Here is a 19,219-nt window from a genome sequence, read left to right on the forward strand (position 1 = left end):
AGTGCTTGAACATCTGAAGTGAATAAAACAAACAGGTATGCGTTGTGGTATATTGCACAGTCAGGAATCTTTGGCAAGTTTTCAAGCAACAGATTACACAAGATAATGCCTTAAGGTCACAAAAAAAAGTTCATGAATTTGTTTCTGTTTCTTGCTTGTATCTAAACACAGAGCTTTGGTAGAGTAGGCTAATACTGAGCCAAAATGACAGAGACACACGTCCTTCACACACAAACACACACACACACACACACACACACACACACACACACACACACACAGCTTGTCTGCCAAAGAACCTCTTCAGCTTGAGCATTTCATCTACAGTATGAGATAAAACAGAGCTGAATTAGCCAGTGAAGTTGCCAATAGAGGCAAGGGAGAGAAACAGAGAGGGAGAGGGAGGGGAGGGGGGTGGGGGTGGGGGGTAAGAGAGAGAGGGAGAGGCGGGAGGGAGGGAGGGAGGGAGGGAGAAAGGGTGATGATAAAACTCCACTGTGAGCCCTCCTGTACGCTCAGTCAGAGAGCAAAGGAGCAACTGAGACCAGAGGGACAGGGAGTGCGACGGAGCAGGCATAAAGAGATCTACCACACATCAAAACTGCCACTCTTTGACGTGAGACGTGCACGTGGCCTTGGACTTGATGACTTGTTGGGACAGTCAGTAGAGAGCACCTGAGCACAAGCAACAAAAAAAAAAAAAAAGAGCACACACTGCTACCTGTGAAAGTTGTGTGAGTGAGTTTATACTTCAAGAAGAAAAGTTTTGGGCACAGATCAAAACCAGGACCTCATCCATCTATCTCCTCTCAGGCTTTGTTCACCCTGCATCCCCCCAGCCAGCGGGGGCACGTTGCACGGACAGAGAGATTGATTTGAATGCTGAGCTCCATCTTTTGATGAAAGTCCAACTTCTGTGGATCTTGCAGTTCTTCCAGCCATCGCTCTCCCACTTTGCTGGAGACTGGATCCACTGCTCAGTGTGAGAAACAGTAGGAGAGACTCAGGGGGGGGAGAAAGAGAATATTGACATCCATCTCTAACCCCCACAGCCCACCCTCAGCTTTGGACGCCCCTCCTCTCTGCCTCTTCTTTTGCCCCCTGCACCCCCCCTCCCCACCCTACCTCCCCTACACCTCACCCCCCAACAGAGCAGAAAGCGTGAAAAATCTCACTAATGGGTTTATTTGCTGTCAGATCTGCGCCGATCTGTCATACCCTTGGACCATTCTGCTTGACACATTTCATAGTTGAGTAAGCCTCCTGGCTTTCTGGCTAGAGTTAGCAGTGCCCCTGCAACGTTGTGCTGGCTGAGAGCTCATCAAGAGGGGAGCAACGGCGGCAGCAATCAGTCTCTTGGACAGGGAGTCCCTGAAGCTGCATTCCTCCAAATCTCCTTCTACCCGCTGGGACTTTGTGTTTGTGAGCCTTGTGGGCATCTTCAAGCCTCTGACTAATCACACGGCGGGTCCTCCCCAAAAGGTTCAGGTTGTTTCTGCAGGGATCCCGGTGCTGATAGAAAGAGTGTGAAGATGTGGTGTGGGGCAGGGCCTCTGGCTGTGGTGGCTGCAGTATTTTGGACTCAGTGTGTTCTTCTGGATGGGGTGGATGCCAAGAAGGAGAGAAAGAGGCCAAAGGAAGCCACCCCACAGCACACGGAGACGTACAACGCTACTCTATCCAACAGTGAGGAGGTCGGTGGGAGCATCAAGGTAGTGACTGCAACTCTCTAAATGTTACAATGACTTTTTTTTTTTTTTAACGTGAAACTTGTTAATGTCTCTTTTATGAGCTACTTTCTTATAGTGATGTGTCATATAGATAAAAAAGAAGTGTAGATTAAAGTTTGAGGTCAACCTGCAGATATTTAAGATATGTGCAGATTTCTTGTCAGAACAGGTAATATGCAGGGAAAATAAAAGTGTGGCAAAGGTAAAAAAAAAAAAAAAGAAAGAAGGCTGGGACAGGACAGGTGTGCCCTACCAGGTCAAGCCACAGACAGTGAGACGGACCAAAATGTGTGAAACACTAAATGGATGACTTCCGGAGGTATGCCAGGAATGTGGACATCTAAAGGCTGATCAATGCATCAATTAGCGCTCGCTGCGGGTGTCTGCCACCAATTTTACAGCCAATGTGAACAAATCAGGACATTGCAAAGTTTCATGAATCAGGCAGACGAAGATAAGCAACTTACTGATGCCTCGTCACAGCAGGAAATTCATGTGTAAACAAAACGATTAAACATTCAAAAACAGTTTTTATTAGCTCGGGATAATTGTTACCATGACAACAAGTGAGAAAAATAGTCATCTGTAAATGAAGACCAGCGTTGTTTTCATTAGAAACGTCTGGCAGAACTGAACCACAGTGGTACAATTCCATTTTCAGGAGCAACGGTTGGCCCTTGACTCTGTTATTTATTGGTTTATTGCTGGTGTTGCATATTTGCGAGGGTTTCCAACAGGCTATTTGTTTTGCTTTCAGCCCACCCATTATGTTGGCATTCTCATATAACTCTCACTGCCCTATATACCCGCCTTCACTTCAGCCCCTACCAGCCAGCCTCAGGAATCCTAACGGTAACCTCCACCGCCTTTTTTTCCCCCCTGTGAAAACCGCGCAGTGAGGTCTCTTTTGTATCTTTAAGAACACATTGTAGGTGGTTGCGGTCTGGTGGTGTTTATTTGACTTGGTTTGCCCTGTAAAAGCAGAGGCTATGAAGGATGACCTTGTGTCAACCCTCAAGCCTGCTGAAGATTGCACCCCGCTGGGACCTCACTACTCCATCTCATCCCACAGGGAGCGGGGTGTCTTACTGTCTTCACAAACTTCCCCCCCTGCTGCCCCACTGCCATGATGTAACTCCTGGGAAAGTTAGGTGGGCAGATATTTAAAGACCTATGGCGATGTTGTTCCCAGCCCATTGATTCTGTCATTCACAGGCCTAGTCTGACTCCGCTGTGTCTGGGACATCCGATAGGGGCGGTGCGGCCCCGAAAACTGGGGCAGCATGCCGTGTAAGCCCCTCACAAAGCCCCATAGAAAGGGTCCTGAAAGAGAACACCTCGGTGAGGATTAGCCCCCTGTGCCTCCCTCCGTCACATTCTTTTCATCTCATCTCTCACAATCAGAGGGTAATGACATAATCACTCTTAAGACGCAGTGTTATGCCAGATAGCGTCTTTGCCAAACAGTGTCACCTCTGATGAGAACCTGAGCTTTAAGCTTCAAGACATCTGTGGAAGTGGTTGTATTCAAGGTTGGAAAACGCATTTGTTGTTGCCACTCTATGTGAGATTTCTGTTCAAGAGAAGAAGAAGAAAAAAAGAGTGTGCCACACACCAGGAAAGTGGTAAACTTGCTTTTCTTGGGTAGTTTGTAAGTTTACCCTATTACACATCTGTTGCGTCCCAGAGAAAACAACACGTCCATTGGAGCTGTCTTGGCAAGAAATTTGTGTTCTCAAACAAGCCAAACATTTACACTCCACATTTACATTTTTTTCCCTTGTGCCCAGTGGAAACAGTGGAAACAGTTCTTATGATGGTATTCACTTTCTATCTGACCAATCCCGTGTGTGGGCTGCTGGCAGCGTGCAGTCGTACACTGCATTCCTCGGGAGATTTTCCATTTGAAAGTGATCACAATAGTGAGGTGTGGAGTTGTGCTACGAGTGGAATTTTTTTAATGAGATGATGAACATTTCAAACAACCGTGATCTCTGTGAACCCCTCACGTTGTCCGATTTCTACTTTTCGAGGGTGCACGTATGTAAGCCTTATTGCTCCCCACTCTAAAGATGAGAGGAATCTGTCATTATTGAGAGCAGTGAGGGATCTGTGATGGCTGTAATTGAGGGAGTCAAGTCAAACATCACGCCTGGCGTGTTGAGTAATGGCTGGGTTTAGCCCGAGGCGAGGGTTTTTGTTTCCTCTCTCTCATCCCCAATGATGATTAATGTAGCAGTGTGTGGGACCTTTTGGATCAACCTTCACATGAGAGACAAGACAGAGTCCCACAGGAAACAGGACCACTGTGAGAGCACACACCTCTCATACACTACTGATGGTGTGAACTACCTACAGTCTGCCTTTCAACATGTCAGACCACTCAAAGGTTACGCTTATTTAACATCGTGAAATTACCTAATGAAGTCTTCAGAGGGAAAGCGAAAGAGAAACAAATAATAAACAGTCTTTTGTCATTACATCTGAAATTTGCTAGTAAAATAAACGGCACAGTATTGTATTTTCACCTCCTAGACACATAGAGGGACTGTTTTATTTGGGTTTTGTTTCATTTGTAATGGATTCAGATTGATGCCAGATTTATGCAAAAATCCCTTAATCTTGCCTGATTCTTATCATGTGCTGGTCATGTTCCTGAAACCATAATTTCAGAATTATTGCTGCATTTTTATAGTCGATTAGTCAACTGTGGCTTAAAGTAAAGACAACTGCTGTAGTGATTAGTTAACATTAGATGGCCATTATATTTTTTTATCAACAATGACGGATAGAGGTAACATATTTATTCAGCAGATGCATACTGTATGGTGTGCGTTACAATATGCAGCTATATTTAAAAACTCCCATTCATGCTGCATTTGAGATGCTCAAATGTAGTATTACCTGTGCAACAGTCAGATTAAAGCAGTAGCTGAACATTTTTGGGAAATATGCCTTTTCACTTTCTTGACATCAGTTATATGATTGTACTCTCTAATCTGTACATTAAATATGAAGCTCCAGACAGTAGCTGCACGGTTTAGCATGCAAGATACAAAGGAACAAACTCTGTTGAGCTAGATTTAATTTGTGACCTTCCAGCACCACAGTTGCTCCACAGTGGACTGTAGACTGTATGTAGAGATGGATGTAGTGAGGTGTGTGTGTGTGGCGTCACCTTTTGGAGCCAGTTTGAAGCCCAGAATTGCAGCTTTTCCATTTGGAGCCAGGACTTTCCAAATAAGGAGTGCAGGGTCACGCTTTGGAAACACTCCTCATTACCTTTGGACCGAAGCTAACGCTAACTTACCGGGAATGCTGAGCAGTGCATACTTGGGCAAAACTGTGCTAACAGGGAAAGTACCGTTGTCAACTAACATTAAACTTACTGAAATATTTCGACAATGGCCAGGGAAAGCAGCAGGTGAGCCAACTGTCAATCACAGCTGTCAATGGCAGACCTCAAAGCCACTACAAGTCTTCAAATCTTATTAACAGAGCAATAATTTCCAAAATGAGTACCAGCATACAGTACTTAGTAGAGGGCCTGAATTTAGCAATTGAGACCATAATGACTCGTTGGAAAAAGTGATTGACTTAGTATTCCTAGAGAGAGCCAGAATCATTCAGTGGCATTGCATTTGCTTCAGCCTCAAGCCGTGGTGGTTGATGCTCACAGTGGACTGAGCCAGGCTAGCTGTTTCCCCCTGTTTCAAATATTTATGCTAAGCTAAGGCTGCTGGCTCTAGCTTCATAGACACAAGAGTAGCATCAATCTTCGTGAAATATAACGTAGTAGTTATTCATAATGCATGCATATGTAGGGTCATGTATAACCCTCCATAAAGCCACATCTTTTCATTGTTACCCTTAACTTAATCAGTGAGTTTTAGAGTTAAGCTAACAGGCTGCTGGTTGTAGTTTCACTTTGATTGGACAGATATGAGAATGGTTGATTTTATTATCTAACTCTCTGCAAGAAAGCAAATAAGCGAATTCCCCAAAATGATGAAGTATTCCTTTTATAATGCATACAATTGTTTTTGGCATGTATTATAATCTTTTACACAAACACACCGCACAACTGTTTTGCAGTTTTAGTCAGTTAGTCACTCTGTTGTGTAACAACCTTTCATATTTGTCCAAATACTCAGGGTCTAATTTGTTTCATGATAAAATAAGAAACTAAAAATTAACCATTTACAGTATGTACTTATGTGACATGGAACCACAAATGAATCATATAAAAGGAGGAGGATCTGAAGACGACCTACCTCAAATGTTCTGCCCACAGTCAAACCACGGGGCAAACCTGTACCTGAGGTGGAACTGGATCACTGGTGCTTTTTCAACATTTTACCTACCACAGGGAAAATGAGCACTCACTCCAATTTCAAAGCTATAATTTGTACACAAAACAGATGTGACAGAGCGATCAAAGTCTCTTCCAGCTTATATTGCCTTTTTATATGAAGAGGAAGCCAAGGTTGTCTCTGGTAATTTCTCAAGCGTAAACACAAATTTATTCACTTTCTCTCACACATGATAAATGCATACCACACCTTTGTTTGAACAACGGAACAACTTGAAATCAGGCCATATTATAAAAAAAAGCACGTTCAACTATATCATTATAATAAACTGTATTTAATTTACACTTCCACATGGTGTTCCTTCAACATTTGAACATTTGCTGAACTAATAGCAGCATCCATAGTGTGTTAGAGTAATTATCTTTTGCACATGTTGCTTGCCAATTGAGTAATAACACAGTGAGAAGAAAACAGAGTCAACATTGCATGCCGAACTGTATTTAGCTCTTCAGCGATAAATCCTCGAGGCAATCTGTTTGTGTGAAGTGCAGCGGTGGGGAACACGGGGGAGGATGCATGACGACTAGGATGCACGCAGGTTACCAGGATCCCCTCGTCCTACACAGCCTGGGGATCCCTGCCTCTAGGGGAGGGATCGGCCCAGCGTCGGGCCCGTCCACCCATGCATGGATGACTGCACAGGGAGCAGTATGGGGATGTAAAAACAAGGGATTATAGAAGGCTCTCCATCATCCTGTCCAACCCTAAACCTGCCTGTGCAACATTTTTTTTTTTTTTATCAGTAACAAAAAAAAGTTTCATGTCCTGTAGTGTGCATGAACAGGTAGCGAACAGATAACACATGAAAGAAAGTAAGATAAGTTCGGCTGTACTCGTGGAAGAATTCAGGAGCTGCCTGCCGTGGAGTAGAGTTTCAGACATGTTTTAACAGTTGTGTTTGTGTTTTTGGTGGCATGCTGCCCCAGGGAAATTTTCCTATTTTATTGCTTCAAATAAATTCAACCTAATTTTCCTCCAAACTACATGACAAACACACTCAAAGCAGTGCACAGGGATTATTCATGTGCAGCCAAATTATTCTTTACTTGGTATTAAAATCTCATAGAGTTCAATGAATTATCAACACTGGTTACAAATGATTCACTAGGCTAATAAAACAAGGGAAGTATATTTACTCAAGTACTGTACTCACATTTTGAGGTATTTTTGTACTTTATTTTATATGTCTACCACATTTAATTGACTGATTTTAGAAACTAGTAATTTTCCAGTAAGTAAAATAACATTTTAAAGTAAAAGACAAATAGTACGCTTATAAAATACAATGCATTGCTGAAGTTTAACTAGTGGTTCCCAGCAATTTGAACAAAAAAGCAGCGTCTAGTTTTCTTCCTTCTCTCAACTCAGATGTCTACGAGTTGTCATAAGTTCCCACAATGAATTATTACCCCTTAAAACTTTTTCAATGGTTTTATTTACAGTGACTGTGGTATTAAAAAAAAGCAAATACAAAAACAGCAAAGACTGGAGGAAAGTCTGAATACGAACAGAAATTTGTGGTTTTCTCTCCTGCCCCATTAATCATCTCATGACCTCCCAGATTGATCTTATGATCCCCTGAAGGTTGGGAACCACAAGACTGAACAGTTGTTTACAAACTAGTTTCACCCCGGCCAGCTACAACAGTAAAATGCTGTTCATAAATTGATGCATCGGTAAAAACAATCTAATAAGTTCATATTTAATAATGATTCAATCACAAGAAGTACTGTTACATGTACAACTTTAAGTACATTTTGCTGATGATACTCTTGTATGTTTACTTGAATGCAGTACTTTTACTTGTAATGGAGTATCTTTACATTTCCAGATCTATATTTATATTCTAGGTTTCCATTGAAACATCTTTACATGATCTACAGTTTAAAAAAATCCTCTTTATTTATCTTATACTGGCTCTTTATACAGCCCCTCAGTTCAGCCTCTGTCTGAAACAGGCCATTTCAGCTCCTGTCTCTTTAAGCCCCCCCTCCTGCTGAGCCCACTCTGTTCTGATTGGTCGGCCTCCAGAAGCTTTCTCACAGCAAACAGCAGCTCAGGCCGCTAAATGAACAAACAGCAGTATTCAGATTTTGCTTCCTTTATAAACTTCTACATCTGCACATGTTCGAGTCTGGATCAAATCAGAAATATGCAAGTGTGGACAACATATGTAGCAGCGTGAGCTTGGAGTTTTGTCTACCTAGCTTCCTCTCTCTGTCTGGCGTCCTTCTGGCTTACAACCCTCCAGCTCCACTTCCTGGATGCTTATTGGCTCCATGGGTTAGGCTTTTGAGTCAGGGTAATTGTCCACTCGTTTGTCCACTATGGCAGAAGAAAAACTATAACACACAGCACAACTGAACAGTTCAAGACAAATAATCCAAAATATGATTAAAGGAAAATAATTAAAGATAGCAACTAATAAATAAACATGCAAAACAACACGTTAAATCTGCCATGTGACAACAATCTTAACAATAAAGACCACTGACGGACCAACGTTTGTGGACATACGGGAACAATCTGACATCAGTGCAATGGTAATGTGGAGGTAACATTAAGCATTCAGAGCAGGCTCCGGCTTTTGACTTTCAGAGTATTTTTACATGCGTTCACCTCAAGTTTTGGAAGTTTGACCACGTTTAACATAAACATTCGACATCATAACGGTATGAATGACAGAAGTCTCACAAAAAGGGCTTTATGTCCCCTTCATGTAAAGGCTTTGAGTACTTCTTTCTAGACAATGCTTCCCAGTGTTAAGATCTGAGACTCAGTAATGCGGCATGATTTAACCCCCCCCCCCCCCCTTCCTCTGCCCCCCCACCACCAATGAAGATAAACACTGTCTGGAAGATTTAAAGTTTCTCACCTTTAGACAGAATACCTGACACATTCTCTTGGTCCGTGCTGGAAAAGGCGTACACACACACCTGCTGACAGACGAAGCACTCACACATCATCGCTGATCAAAGCCAGAGACCTGGTGTTCTTCATCAGCTCTCAGACTGATACCTGGATCTCCTCCCGCCCCACTTTGTTCACGGTGTTGTACGTGCTGATACAGAGCTATGCGCGAGGGAATCCGTAGTTTACTTTGCGCCACAGTCAATAGCGGCGAGTGAGAGATTGAACACCTCTGACAGGTTTCCTTGTGTCGTCAAGCGATATGGTTTTCATGTCTGCATGTGTGGAGGCTTTGATATTCTCGGTCGAGACAGAGACTCACCTGCATACAATGAATCACATTTCTTTCAGGCGGTGTGAGCCATCCCAGCTGTCATTATAGTGTATGTTATGCTCCGACAGCCTGAAATAAAATACAATGCGTATAATGGAAAGTTAGGAGGAGTTAAGAAATCCTTGAGCTGATGATTAAATTATTTATACAGTGATTTGCTGTTATTTTTCAGCTAAGAAGTGAAGGTAATAATTACCTTGGTCATAGCCTTTCTTTCTTGAGCACAGAAAATCCTTAAGGGCAAGGTTTTAATGGTTTAATTACAATGACGTGTGTTAAAGAGAATAACAAGCTGAGAGTATAGCTGATTTCCTGGCAATGATATGCTGTCTTTTTTTTTATTATCATGTAGGGAACAGCGAAGATGTGTCATTACAAGTCATGTGTGGGCCGACTTGCAAATTTTTCATATATCTGGCAACGTCAGACGATGATCTATGACATAAACACAAGAACAAATGTAAAGCTTTGACTTTAAAGGAATTAGCGGCTCTCCTAATCAAGACAGTGTCTTTTAGATGATACTGAGCTGTCTAACAGAGTCTGAGGTGATGATTCACAGTTTTACGATTAATCTCAGTGGAAATGTACTCAAACCGCCACAGGCATGGAATACCAGCGCAACCCCCAGCTCCTCCACAACTCCCTTCATATTATCATGTTAAATATTTGATAAAGCACACAAGAACTGATATGTTAAAAGGACGAGCTAGACATCTGGGAATATACACTTATTTCGCTCTCTCGCCAAGAGTTAAACATGAAGATCAATGCCACTATCTCATGTCTGTAAATATAAAACTACAGCCAGCAGCCGGTTAGCTTAGTTTAGCTTAGCGTAAAGACGGGAAACAGCTTGCCTGGCTCTGTGCGGTGAGGAAGGTTGCTAATTTAACATGCTGTATCATATTTGTTCAATGCATACAGACCGTGACACGTTTATGAGACGTAACCTCCTTCATGAAAAGCACAATGTGTTGTTTCTACACTACAGTGTTTGAACAGATTAAGCAAATAAGATTAAACATGTTAATTATTAAGTATCTAGTCTTTATGCTAAGCTTCATATTTAGTAACAGATTTGAAAGTGGTATCAATCCACTCATCTAACCGCCAGCAAGAAAATTAACGTATTTCTATTTATTTTGAATAATTGTCTCAATTTCAGCAATTTTTATTATTAAATATGGAAAAACTACCAGTATTTACAGCTCTCAAGCTTTTATATTATCAGACAAGACTTTTATGAATGCAAGAGTTGGTTTCCTTACATTTTTCATATACTAAGTATGATATATCGGAGCTCTTTGAGAAAATCCCAGCAGTTGTTAGGACAACTTGGATGTTGAAGTGAACACTATTTACAAGTCGGAAACTCAGAAACAAGTAATGCGATAACTCAGAGGTGAAGTGGATGTCGCATCTGTGAGTCTTTCCATCATTATGAGGTTTATCCAGGAAGTCAGTGCACCCGAACGGGAAATAGAAAAATGCATAACCCTCCATAAAACCACAGCTTTTCATTGTTACCCTTAGGTTTTGGCATTTATTAAGCAAATGAAATATGATGTGGTAATCAGTGAGCTTTAGAGGAGCTGATGGTGATGGATTTTGCTACCTTTAGACTGAGCCAGGCTAACTGTTTCCCCTTGTTTCCTGCCTTTATGCTAAGCTAAACTAAATGGCTGCTGGTTGTAGTTTCACTTTGAATGAACAGATTTGAGAGAGTGGTTGATTTTTGTCATCTAACTCTCAGCAAGAAAGCAAATAAGGGTATTTCCCAAAGTGTCAAACTATTCCTTTAACAGCTTATGAATATGAAAAAAATTGAAAGGAAAAAAAAAAAACGTTTTATTCAACAGGCTCCCCGAGTCTTATGGAAACAGTATTGAGCGGTGTAAAAGTATTCTTGTTTTGACCAAATCAGCCCTGCTTTTATCTGTTTCCAAGCCTCAAAATCACAACAAAAACACAGAGCGATCCGACATGCAGCCAGCGCAGCGCCTATTAAGTTGTTTATTTTGTCTGCTGTCAGAGAGAAGAGAAAGTCACAGAGAGGGAGGGAGGGAGAGGGGGTGAGAGACTGCTGAAAATCCCAAATATTTCAAAAAAACAGTTTGTATTCCAGCATATTGAAAAGACAAACAAGGAGTTACTTTGTTGTGGTGGAACAAGAGGCGCGTCTTTAACAGTGAAGAAAGGGGCATGTTGGTTTTGCAGATAAGTGATCCGTGTCCCGCTGCCAAACCTAAACAAATTCCATTTCAGACAGCTCACCTCCAAAGCTCGTCTTTATCTCCTCTTCTATCTCAACTGAAGGCACTTGACATTTTTGGGGAAGGGTTCGGGTAAGATTCAAAGCTCGCTGTAATTGGAATTCATACAGATTCACATTTGACCGGAGATGAAAATATGCCAATTGCAGCACTGTGAATAAAAAAATGTTGCTTCCAGAGGTCTTCTCGGAGTGTGTTTCTTATCTCTGCAGCAGATCCCAGTCTCCTATACAGTAATTTATTATAACTGAGTTATTTCAGATAAGAAGATTGAGCGTACACACAGTTATGAAATAGACTAACAATCCTAAATCATAAGACACCCTGGTATACATACTGTATATACATTTTTGTCTGGTTTATTAAATTCTCCATCATTACATTACTCACCAAAGCAGTAATAATAGAAGAAAATACTAGTGTGTCCTCGAGTGAGAGAGAAAGTGTTGGCCATTCTGACATGTTGTTATAAACTACATAAACTACAGTAATTGAGCTCTGCAATCCACACAATCTACATCACGTGTACACGAGCAGACTCATTTTTCAGAGAGAGAGAGAGAGAGAGAGAGAGAGAGAGAGTGCTCATGGAAATTTTCATGTGTTGAAAAAAAAATTCACTTGACAAGGTTTGTTTACATTTGTCCGAGCCTTTTGGGCAAATAAGAACTGACGCGGCACCTGAGTGAATTATCTGGAATGAAATAAAATAAGCATAAAGCAAACCTTTCGGAGAAGAGTGGTGACTGTGACTGCAGTCGGCCGTGCAGGGGAGAGAGAGAGAAAGAAAGAAAGAAAGAAAGATAGAAAGAGAGAGAGGGTTTCCCTGTTTGACCTTGCTTGGTGTCTGGCACCATTTAATTGTATCTTAGGGCCAGATTTTCCAGTGATGGTTTAAAAGAAGAAATCATGACTCACAGGGTTTAGCTATGTAGGTACAGTCATTTGTATTATACCCCACTGGGATGAATTATTAAAAGATGAAATATATGATTAATCTGATAATTAGTTACTGAATTTGGGGAAAATGTTGAAATGTTAAAATTGCTTGCTTTCCTACAGCCTATATGTATTTCCTATATATATATACATGTATCTTGCATCACCTTACCACATTCTTTACCATTATTGATTATATTATACACGTCTTTGATATTGTTTTATACTCCTCTAATTATAATCTCTAATTATTATCCTCTAATACTCATATTGGCCTTTTTCTGTGTTTTCTTTTCTGTAGCAGATTTCTGATAACCAGAGAGTGGATCCACTGGGATCATGGATGGACTTTGTCAAGAGACCTGTAGGCAACTTCCCTGGAAAATGTCGCAAACGGAAAAGACCCCTGGTACAGTAAACCCAATAGATGGACTGTGTGTCATGCAGTTTTAATGATGATCTTTACATTTTATGACCAGTAACTGACCTATTAGTGGTAATCAGTAAATAAGGTGAAGTTGCATATACTCAAGTAAGCTAATTGCTCGTGTTTTGTGCATCTATCTTTCAATAGCCGGGCCCACCTGGACCACCAGGTCCTCCAGGCCCACAGGGACCCCCTGGCTCTCCTGGGGCAGAAGTGACCCAGGAAGTTCTCCTCCATGAGTTCAAAGATATGATTAAAGGTAGAACACATGTTGATTTTCCAGCCCATGCAGACACATTTCAGCTCCTCTCCAGGTTATCCAAAACATTTGAGGATACAGACTATCATGTTCACATTAATGTCAGTTTTGGTAACATCCAGTAATTCGTCACATTATCATGAAAGTTTGGTTTGAAACCTGAGCCGGCGCTGTGATAACGTGGATGTGTTTCTGTCAGAGGCTACAGAGAGGAGAGCGGCAGCATTCGACAGACAAACCAGCCCCAGCCAGCTACCTATGGCTCTCCTCACCCTGGAGGGGATGACCTCCTACCGACGAATAGAGGAAGCTTTCCACTGCAAGCTCAAAGGACCCGTAGTGGTCGACAAGAAGACTCTGGTGGAGCTCCAGAACTTTCAGACAGTATGTTTGTTTGAAACCAAGTAAATGTTTATGAACTGGTTCGGATTTGTTCTCTGCGCGTGGCTGAAAAAGTAAAGTTTTGGCTAATCCTCCTCTGCGTGGTTACATGCTTTGTTTCTGACCCATTTGCTTCTCTGTCTTAACTGTGTTTGAAAGAGCGAGTGTTTAGTAATCATTGCTTAGTTTGCATGTGGGGGAATTATGAGAGGATCATCCCCTCGACTGGTAACTGGCACTGGCAAAGCATGCAGTGCCACTCCGAGACTCAGACTGGCTCTTTTGGTCAAAAATATCTACTTTTTCAATTCTACACATCACTCTCTGGGCGGCATACAAAAGGCACTCTGTCTACGACTTGGAATAAAGTGTGGAGAGGACAGAAATAGACACTGTTTAAAAGAGCATGCTGTAGTGGAAGAACTATGCCCTGTTGGGATGGGCTGACAAGGCTGGAGGAGGGAGGATTAGGCTTAACATGCTAACACAGCATTATGTTAGTGTAGATGTGTTACTATGACTTTGGAAAAGGGGGGTTTAAAACTGGGTCTGAATCCAAATCTTTTAATGTTTGAGGAGTAACCCTGCTGAAGTGCCCTTGAGCAAGACACTGAGTGACCTAACTACTGATTTGTTTCTGAGCCAATGCTTTATCGCTCCAAAATGTAAACATATTAATTTGGATTTTCTGTGCTTTCAGCCGCCGGCTAAAGGAGCCTTCCTCAGAGGGTCTGGGATGGACCAGTCTACTGGGAGATTCACCGCTCCCATCACAGGGATCTACCAGTTCTCTGCTAATGTCCACATCGGTAAATCACAGCTATTGTCCGATTTGGGGTGTTATACTACATACAGCGAGGCCTTAAGAGTCTAAAGGAACAGCTCCGACTCTGCAAAATTTTGTGCATTAATAATTTAACATTTAAATGATAGGTTTCTTTCTCAATTGTCAGTAATCAAACTCTAAATGTGGCAGATATCCATTTGAACTCTGTCGGCAGTAATAACACCTGCTGCTGTCAGATGTGTCAACTGTAGCTAACTAGCTTTTTTGTGGCTAACTTTAACTATTGGTTTAAAACACAACATGGTTTCTGTCTGATGTTTTAATGTTTCTAGCTGATTCTTTTTAAAATAAAGAAAAGAAAACAACGCTTTTCAAGTATGCATTTGATTGCTACATTTGAAGCTAAAGCTAAATGTCACTGGCAAAAAGTCAGCATTCTTGCTTGTTGATGATCCATGAAGAAGACATGAAAATAAAGAAGCAGCAATCACTCTTATTGTCATAAAGAGCTATTTTAATGCCAATATTATTTTTAAAAAAAAGGAAGATTGTTATTTCATTCTAACACAGCGCTGTCTGGCTGCTTAGTTTACATGCAACATGTTTTCACTTTTAATGTTGGAAGAGAAAAGGAGGACACCAGAATGATGCCAATAAGATGCAAATTAGAAAGATTTTCAGAGGCTAATAAAATGCACCACATACTGTGCTTATTATGAGAAACCGAAAACAGTCAGACCATCCAACATGTTGAATGTCTTGACTTTTCAACATGCAGAGCCGTGATTGATCAGATGCATTTTTATCACTGAAGAAAAATTGGAAAAATTCCCCTTAAGGCCAAAAAATAAATGCCACTTTTCACACTGAAATGTTAGCTTATCAACAGATTACAGGTTAAAAATATTACTCATGCAAAATAATCACAAAAAATTGCAAGGTGTGTTCGACAAACACAAAACATTAGCTGGAAGGGTAAGCGTCCCCAAATCCGATAACAAGCAGGAAAGAGCCACTAATGTTACCCTTACCCTTTTTTAATGTAACCTGTAACCCCTCAAACATATGTAGTTGTTAATGAAATGCTCCTTGGCTTTGGATGTAACCCTGGCTTACTGCTGCAGCCTAAGCTAGTAAGCCAAACATGTTTGCAGGAAGGTTGCAGTTTACGTCAGAGCAGACTGACGTTTTTTAGGGTTTTAAAAGGCTAAAAATAAACGATTATCACTCTTACAACCTCACACATACCGCACCAACATGTGGCAAAATCCAAAGCTTAACACACCTGTCGTTGCTGTAGTTGCTAGGGGTTTAACGAAAAGTCAATTCAAGGGCAACGTACATTTCTGTGAGCAATGATACAGCCAGGATCTTCATGATGTAAACATTTTTCCTTCCTTACAGATCACAATGAGGTGAAACGGAGTAAGAGTCAGCTGAAGGCCAGGGACAATGTTCGTGTGCTGATCTGCATTGAGTCACTCTGCCACAGATACACGTAGGTATTCAGTTAATCCAGAATCAAATACACACCACCTTACGCTCTTTGTTACCACAATAGCTCGTAACCATGTGGCTCTCATTTGTTATGGCGATAGCACATGTCGGTCAGTCGAACCCTCAGCTATTACCAATAAAAGTTAATAAAAAGAAGGTCTTGGGAAGCAATTAATCTGGCTGCAACCGCACTTTGCAGTCTTGACATTCTTGCTTTGACAATTTGTTTACTTGTAGCATGTAACAGCGGTATTTTATTGGTGTTTAATGCTGCTTTAACTTTCACCAGAATTTATGAGCTGTTAAAGGTGTTGTCTGTTACAGTTTGTGTGGAACCAGTTTGGCATTTCCTGTATAAAGGCAGTGCAGGTCTTTAAAGGAAATGTCCTCATCCCTGTCGCCTAACTAATCTTTATAGACTCACCTTTGACACTTCAGGCAGCCTGTTATATTCACCAGTACAGCAGTGAAATGTCCTTGTTTGGGATGTGGAAGACAGATAATGAAGTTTCTGATACAGAGTGTCTACAAGGCTGAAAAAAAATTACAAATCCAGTTGGGAATGGTTTTGAGTTCTTTCCAATATTTCAACATTTTTATTTACATAAAGTCAGTGAAAATTGCTGAAATAAATTGCTCCCTCAAGTCTCCCCCGGATTGTGCAGAGCTCCACAGCCTCCCTTATAGTGTGGTACAATGAGAGGAACGTATAAATAATTTTATTATGATGGGTTACCTAACCCAAAAGAGTGCTTGGCTTTTGCTTTTTTGAGCCAAAGCCCCAGCCAGTCTCGCCCTCCCACACATGAAAATGTAGAGAATGTGAAATGAGGCTCATTGTGATGGCAGTTGGAGTGAAGACAAACATGATTGATTTGCCATAAAAATGTAGCATTTTCCACTTAACAGGAGCCAGTGCTCTAACTGTGTGGTTAAAGCCTGCAGAGATGTAACAACCATATATACAGACTCTGAGAGCACTGAGTTGTCGAAGGAAAAGTTAAGCAATTTATGAGATATGTTTATTCGTTTTTCTTACCGACTGTTAGATGAGAAGATTAATCCGACTCTCGTGTCTGCATGTTAAATAGTAAGCTACCGCCAGCAGCTGGATAAAGTTGCTTTTCAGGACTGGAGCGGGGGGGGGGGGGAACAGCCTGGCTCTTTTCAAAGAGTAACAAAATCCACTCTCTAGCACATCTGGATAACTAGATTACGATCACTGAATTAAAATAGAAGTGTAAAAATGACATTTTTGCTGTTGCTGTGTCCGAAATCACTTTCTATTTACTATGTAGTGCACTATGTTAATATTTCACTGTAGAATGATGAAAAAATGTGGCATTCATGTTATGTACACTACGTTATGCTATGATAACAATAAGTAAGTGGGCGAAATCTCAATCAATTTGACATCTATTGTGTCAAATTATCTGTTATATTGTCTTTTATAGAGAGTTGTGATGCAAGTGAACAAGGGCATGATTTCAGACGGAGCATCACATACTGGCCAGAAAGTTGATGGGCTGGTACATAACCCATATAAAGCAGCATTTTACATTTTAGTTATTGAATGAATTAAACAAACCAGATTCAATGTGTCTAATATTATGCTTTCGAGGTGCTAGTAGGTGGGTTTTGTTGCCTTTGGACAGAGCCAGGCTGGTTGTTTCCCACTGTTTCCAGTCTAAAACTAACCCAACTGGCTGCTGGTTGCAGCTTTATATTTGCTGTACAAACATTAGAACGGTATCAACTTTCCCATCTAACCCTCGAGTAAGGGTATTTCCCAAAACCCTTTCCTTTAATTTACAGCATTTTGCACTTCTGGAAGAATGCGAATTTGACAGGAATAGTTGGAAACCCAATATTCATCCAGAAATGTCTTCTTTTTTTCTTTTTTTTTATATAAATGATTGCAGTTCACTGGAGATGATTGTTGGATTAGAAAGTAACAGCAAGATCTTCACAGTCAGTGTGCAGGGCCTGCTGGAGCTACAGGTGAGCAGCACGCTAAGTAACACACAAGCATGACATATCAGTATTTGTGAAATCTTTCTGCATCAATGTTTTTCTTTTCTTTTTTGCAGGCTGGGCAGTACACCTCCATATTTGTGGATAATGCAGCCGGCGCCTCCATTACAATACAGAACGGCTCCGATTTTATGGGCATGCTGCTCGGTGTATAGCCTCACATGAACAGCGGCAACGTCCAAGCCATCCACTATTATTTTTCTCAATGGACTGCTAATGAGCACCACCACACCAACACGGGGGAGGTTTGAAGGAAGGAAGGAAGGCTGATATTGACTTGACTTGCTTGTCAGACAGTGAAAGGACAGTGTGAAGAACTCTAGGACTGAGTTTGTTTTTCACAGCGCACTGCCACTTCCCGGAGGAACTTGGATGCCTGTCGCTTCACCAATAAAATAACCTGAGAATAAAGCAGTATGTGAATATGTCTGTTACAGTATATCGTCATGGTTGTTGAAGACCTTTGCGCTAAACCAAATATCAATGTTTTTTCATGTTCCCTGTAGATGTTGGAAGAGCTGGGGAACATGAAACAGTGCATTTGTGTGTTTAATGTATACTGACATGTTGATGCTTTTATTGTGTACACACTCATGAACTCTAGTTACTTTTCTCAAGGATTTAATCTCACATTTATATATGTTATATGGTACATAGACTCTGTGAGTACACTGGACAATGGACAATAGAAGAATATGGCCTCACATGGTGTTGGAAAAGTGATGTCCCATATATGTAAAAATTACACATTTTGTAACATAATTGTTATTAGTAATTTTAGTTATGCTAGTGGCATGGCTCTATAGTGATGGCGATGATAGCCTGTTGGTCCACATGTAAACAGAAATATCTCAGTAACTACAATGCTAGCGAGCTAACACTCAAAACTCAGATGTTGTACATTGTAAACATACTAAAGTTTAGCATGTTAACATTGTGAGTGTTAGCATGCTGACATTAGCATTTAGCTCTAAACATTGCTGTGTCCGAATACAGCTTCACAGAGCTGCTAGCATGGATATAAACATTTAAGAGTATTCAGAGTTCAGACCATGGATGTTTAATAAGAACTGGATACTGGACTCAAAGATAGAGACTATTCAATGAGTGAGAATTGCTCTCCTGGTGCATGAGCCAAAGGTTTCTAGCTTGGATTGACTTCTGGTTTGTCGCCCTGGCTGCTCGGCCCATAGACTTTACATTGTGGTGATGTCACAGGTTTATAAGTCACATTTCTAGGCTTGAGGGACGTTTTACAAATATGAAACCTTA

The 19,219-nt window shown here is 41.1% G+C and overlaps 1 protein-coding gene across 1 annotated transcript; it reads left to right on the forward strand.

Annotated features, from left to right (window-relative positions):
* The first annotated feature begins 1,532 nt into the window (after positions 1–1,532).
* On the forward strand, positions 1,533–18,102 carry c1qtnf12 (C1q and TNF related 12). Its single transcript, XM_053317287.1, has 8 exons — positions 1,533–1,712; positions 12,864–12,971; positions 13,137–13,248; positions 13,448–13,632; positions 14,330–14,438; positions 15,821–15,914; positions 17,836–17,914; positions 18,004–18,102. Exons 1-8 carry the CDS (start codon positions 1,533–1,535, stop codon positions 18,100–18,102), a joined length of 966 nt encoding a protein of 321 aa, XP_053173262.1.
* Positions 18,103–19,219: the final 1,117 nt, after the last annotated feature.

Source organism: Scomber japonicus, chromosome 4, assembly GCF_027409825.1.
Source record: "Scomber japonicus isolate fScoJap1 chromosome 4, fScoJap1.pri, whole genome shotgun sequence".
NCBI classification, from domain to species: Eukaryota; Metazoa; Chordata; class Actinopteri; order Scombriformes; family Scombridae; genus Scomber; species Scomber japonicus.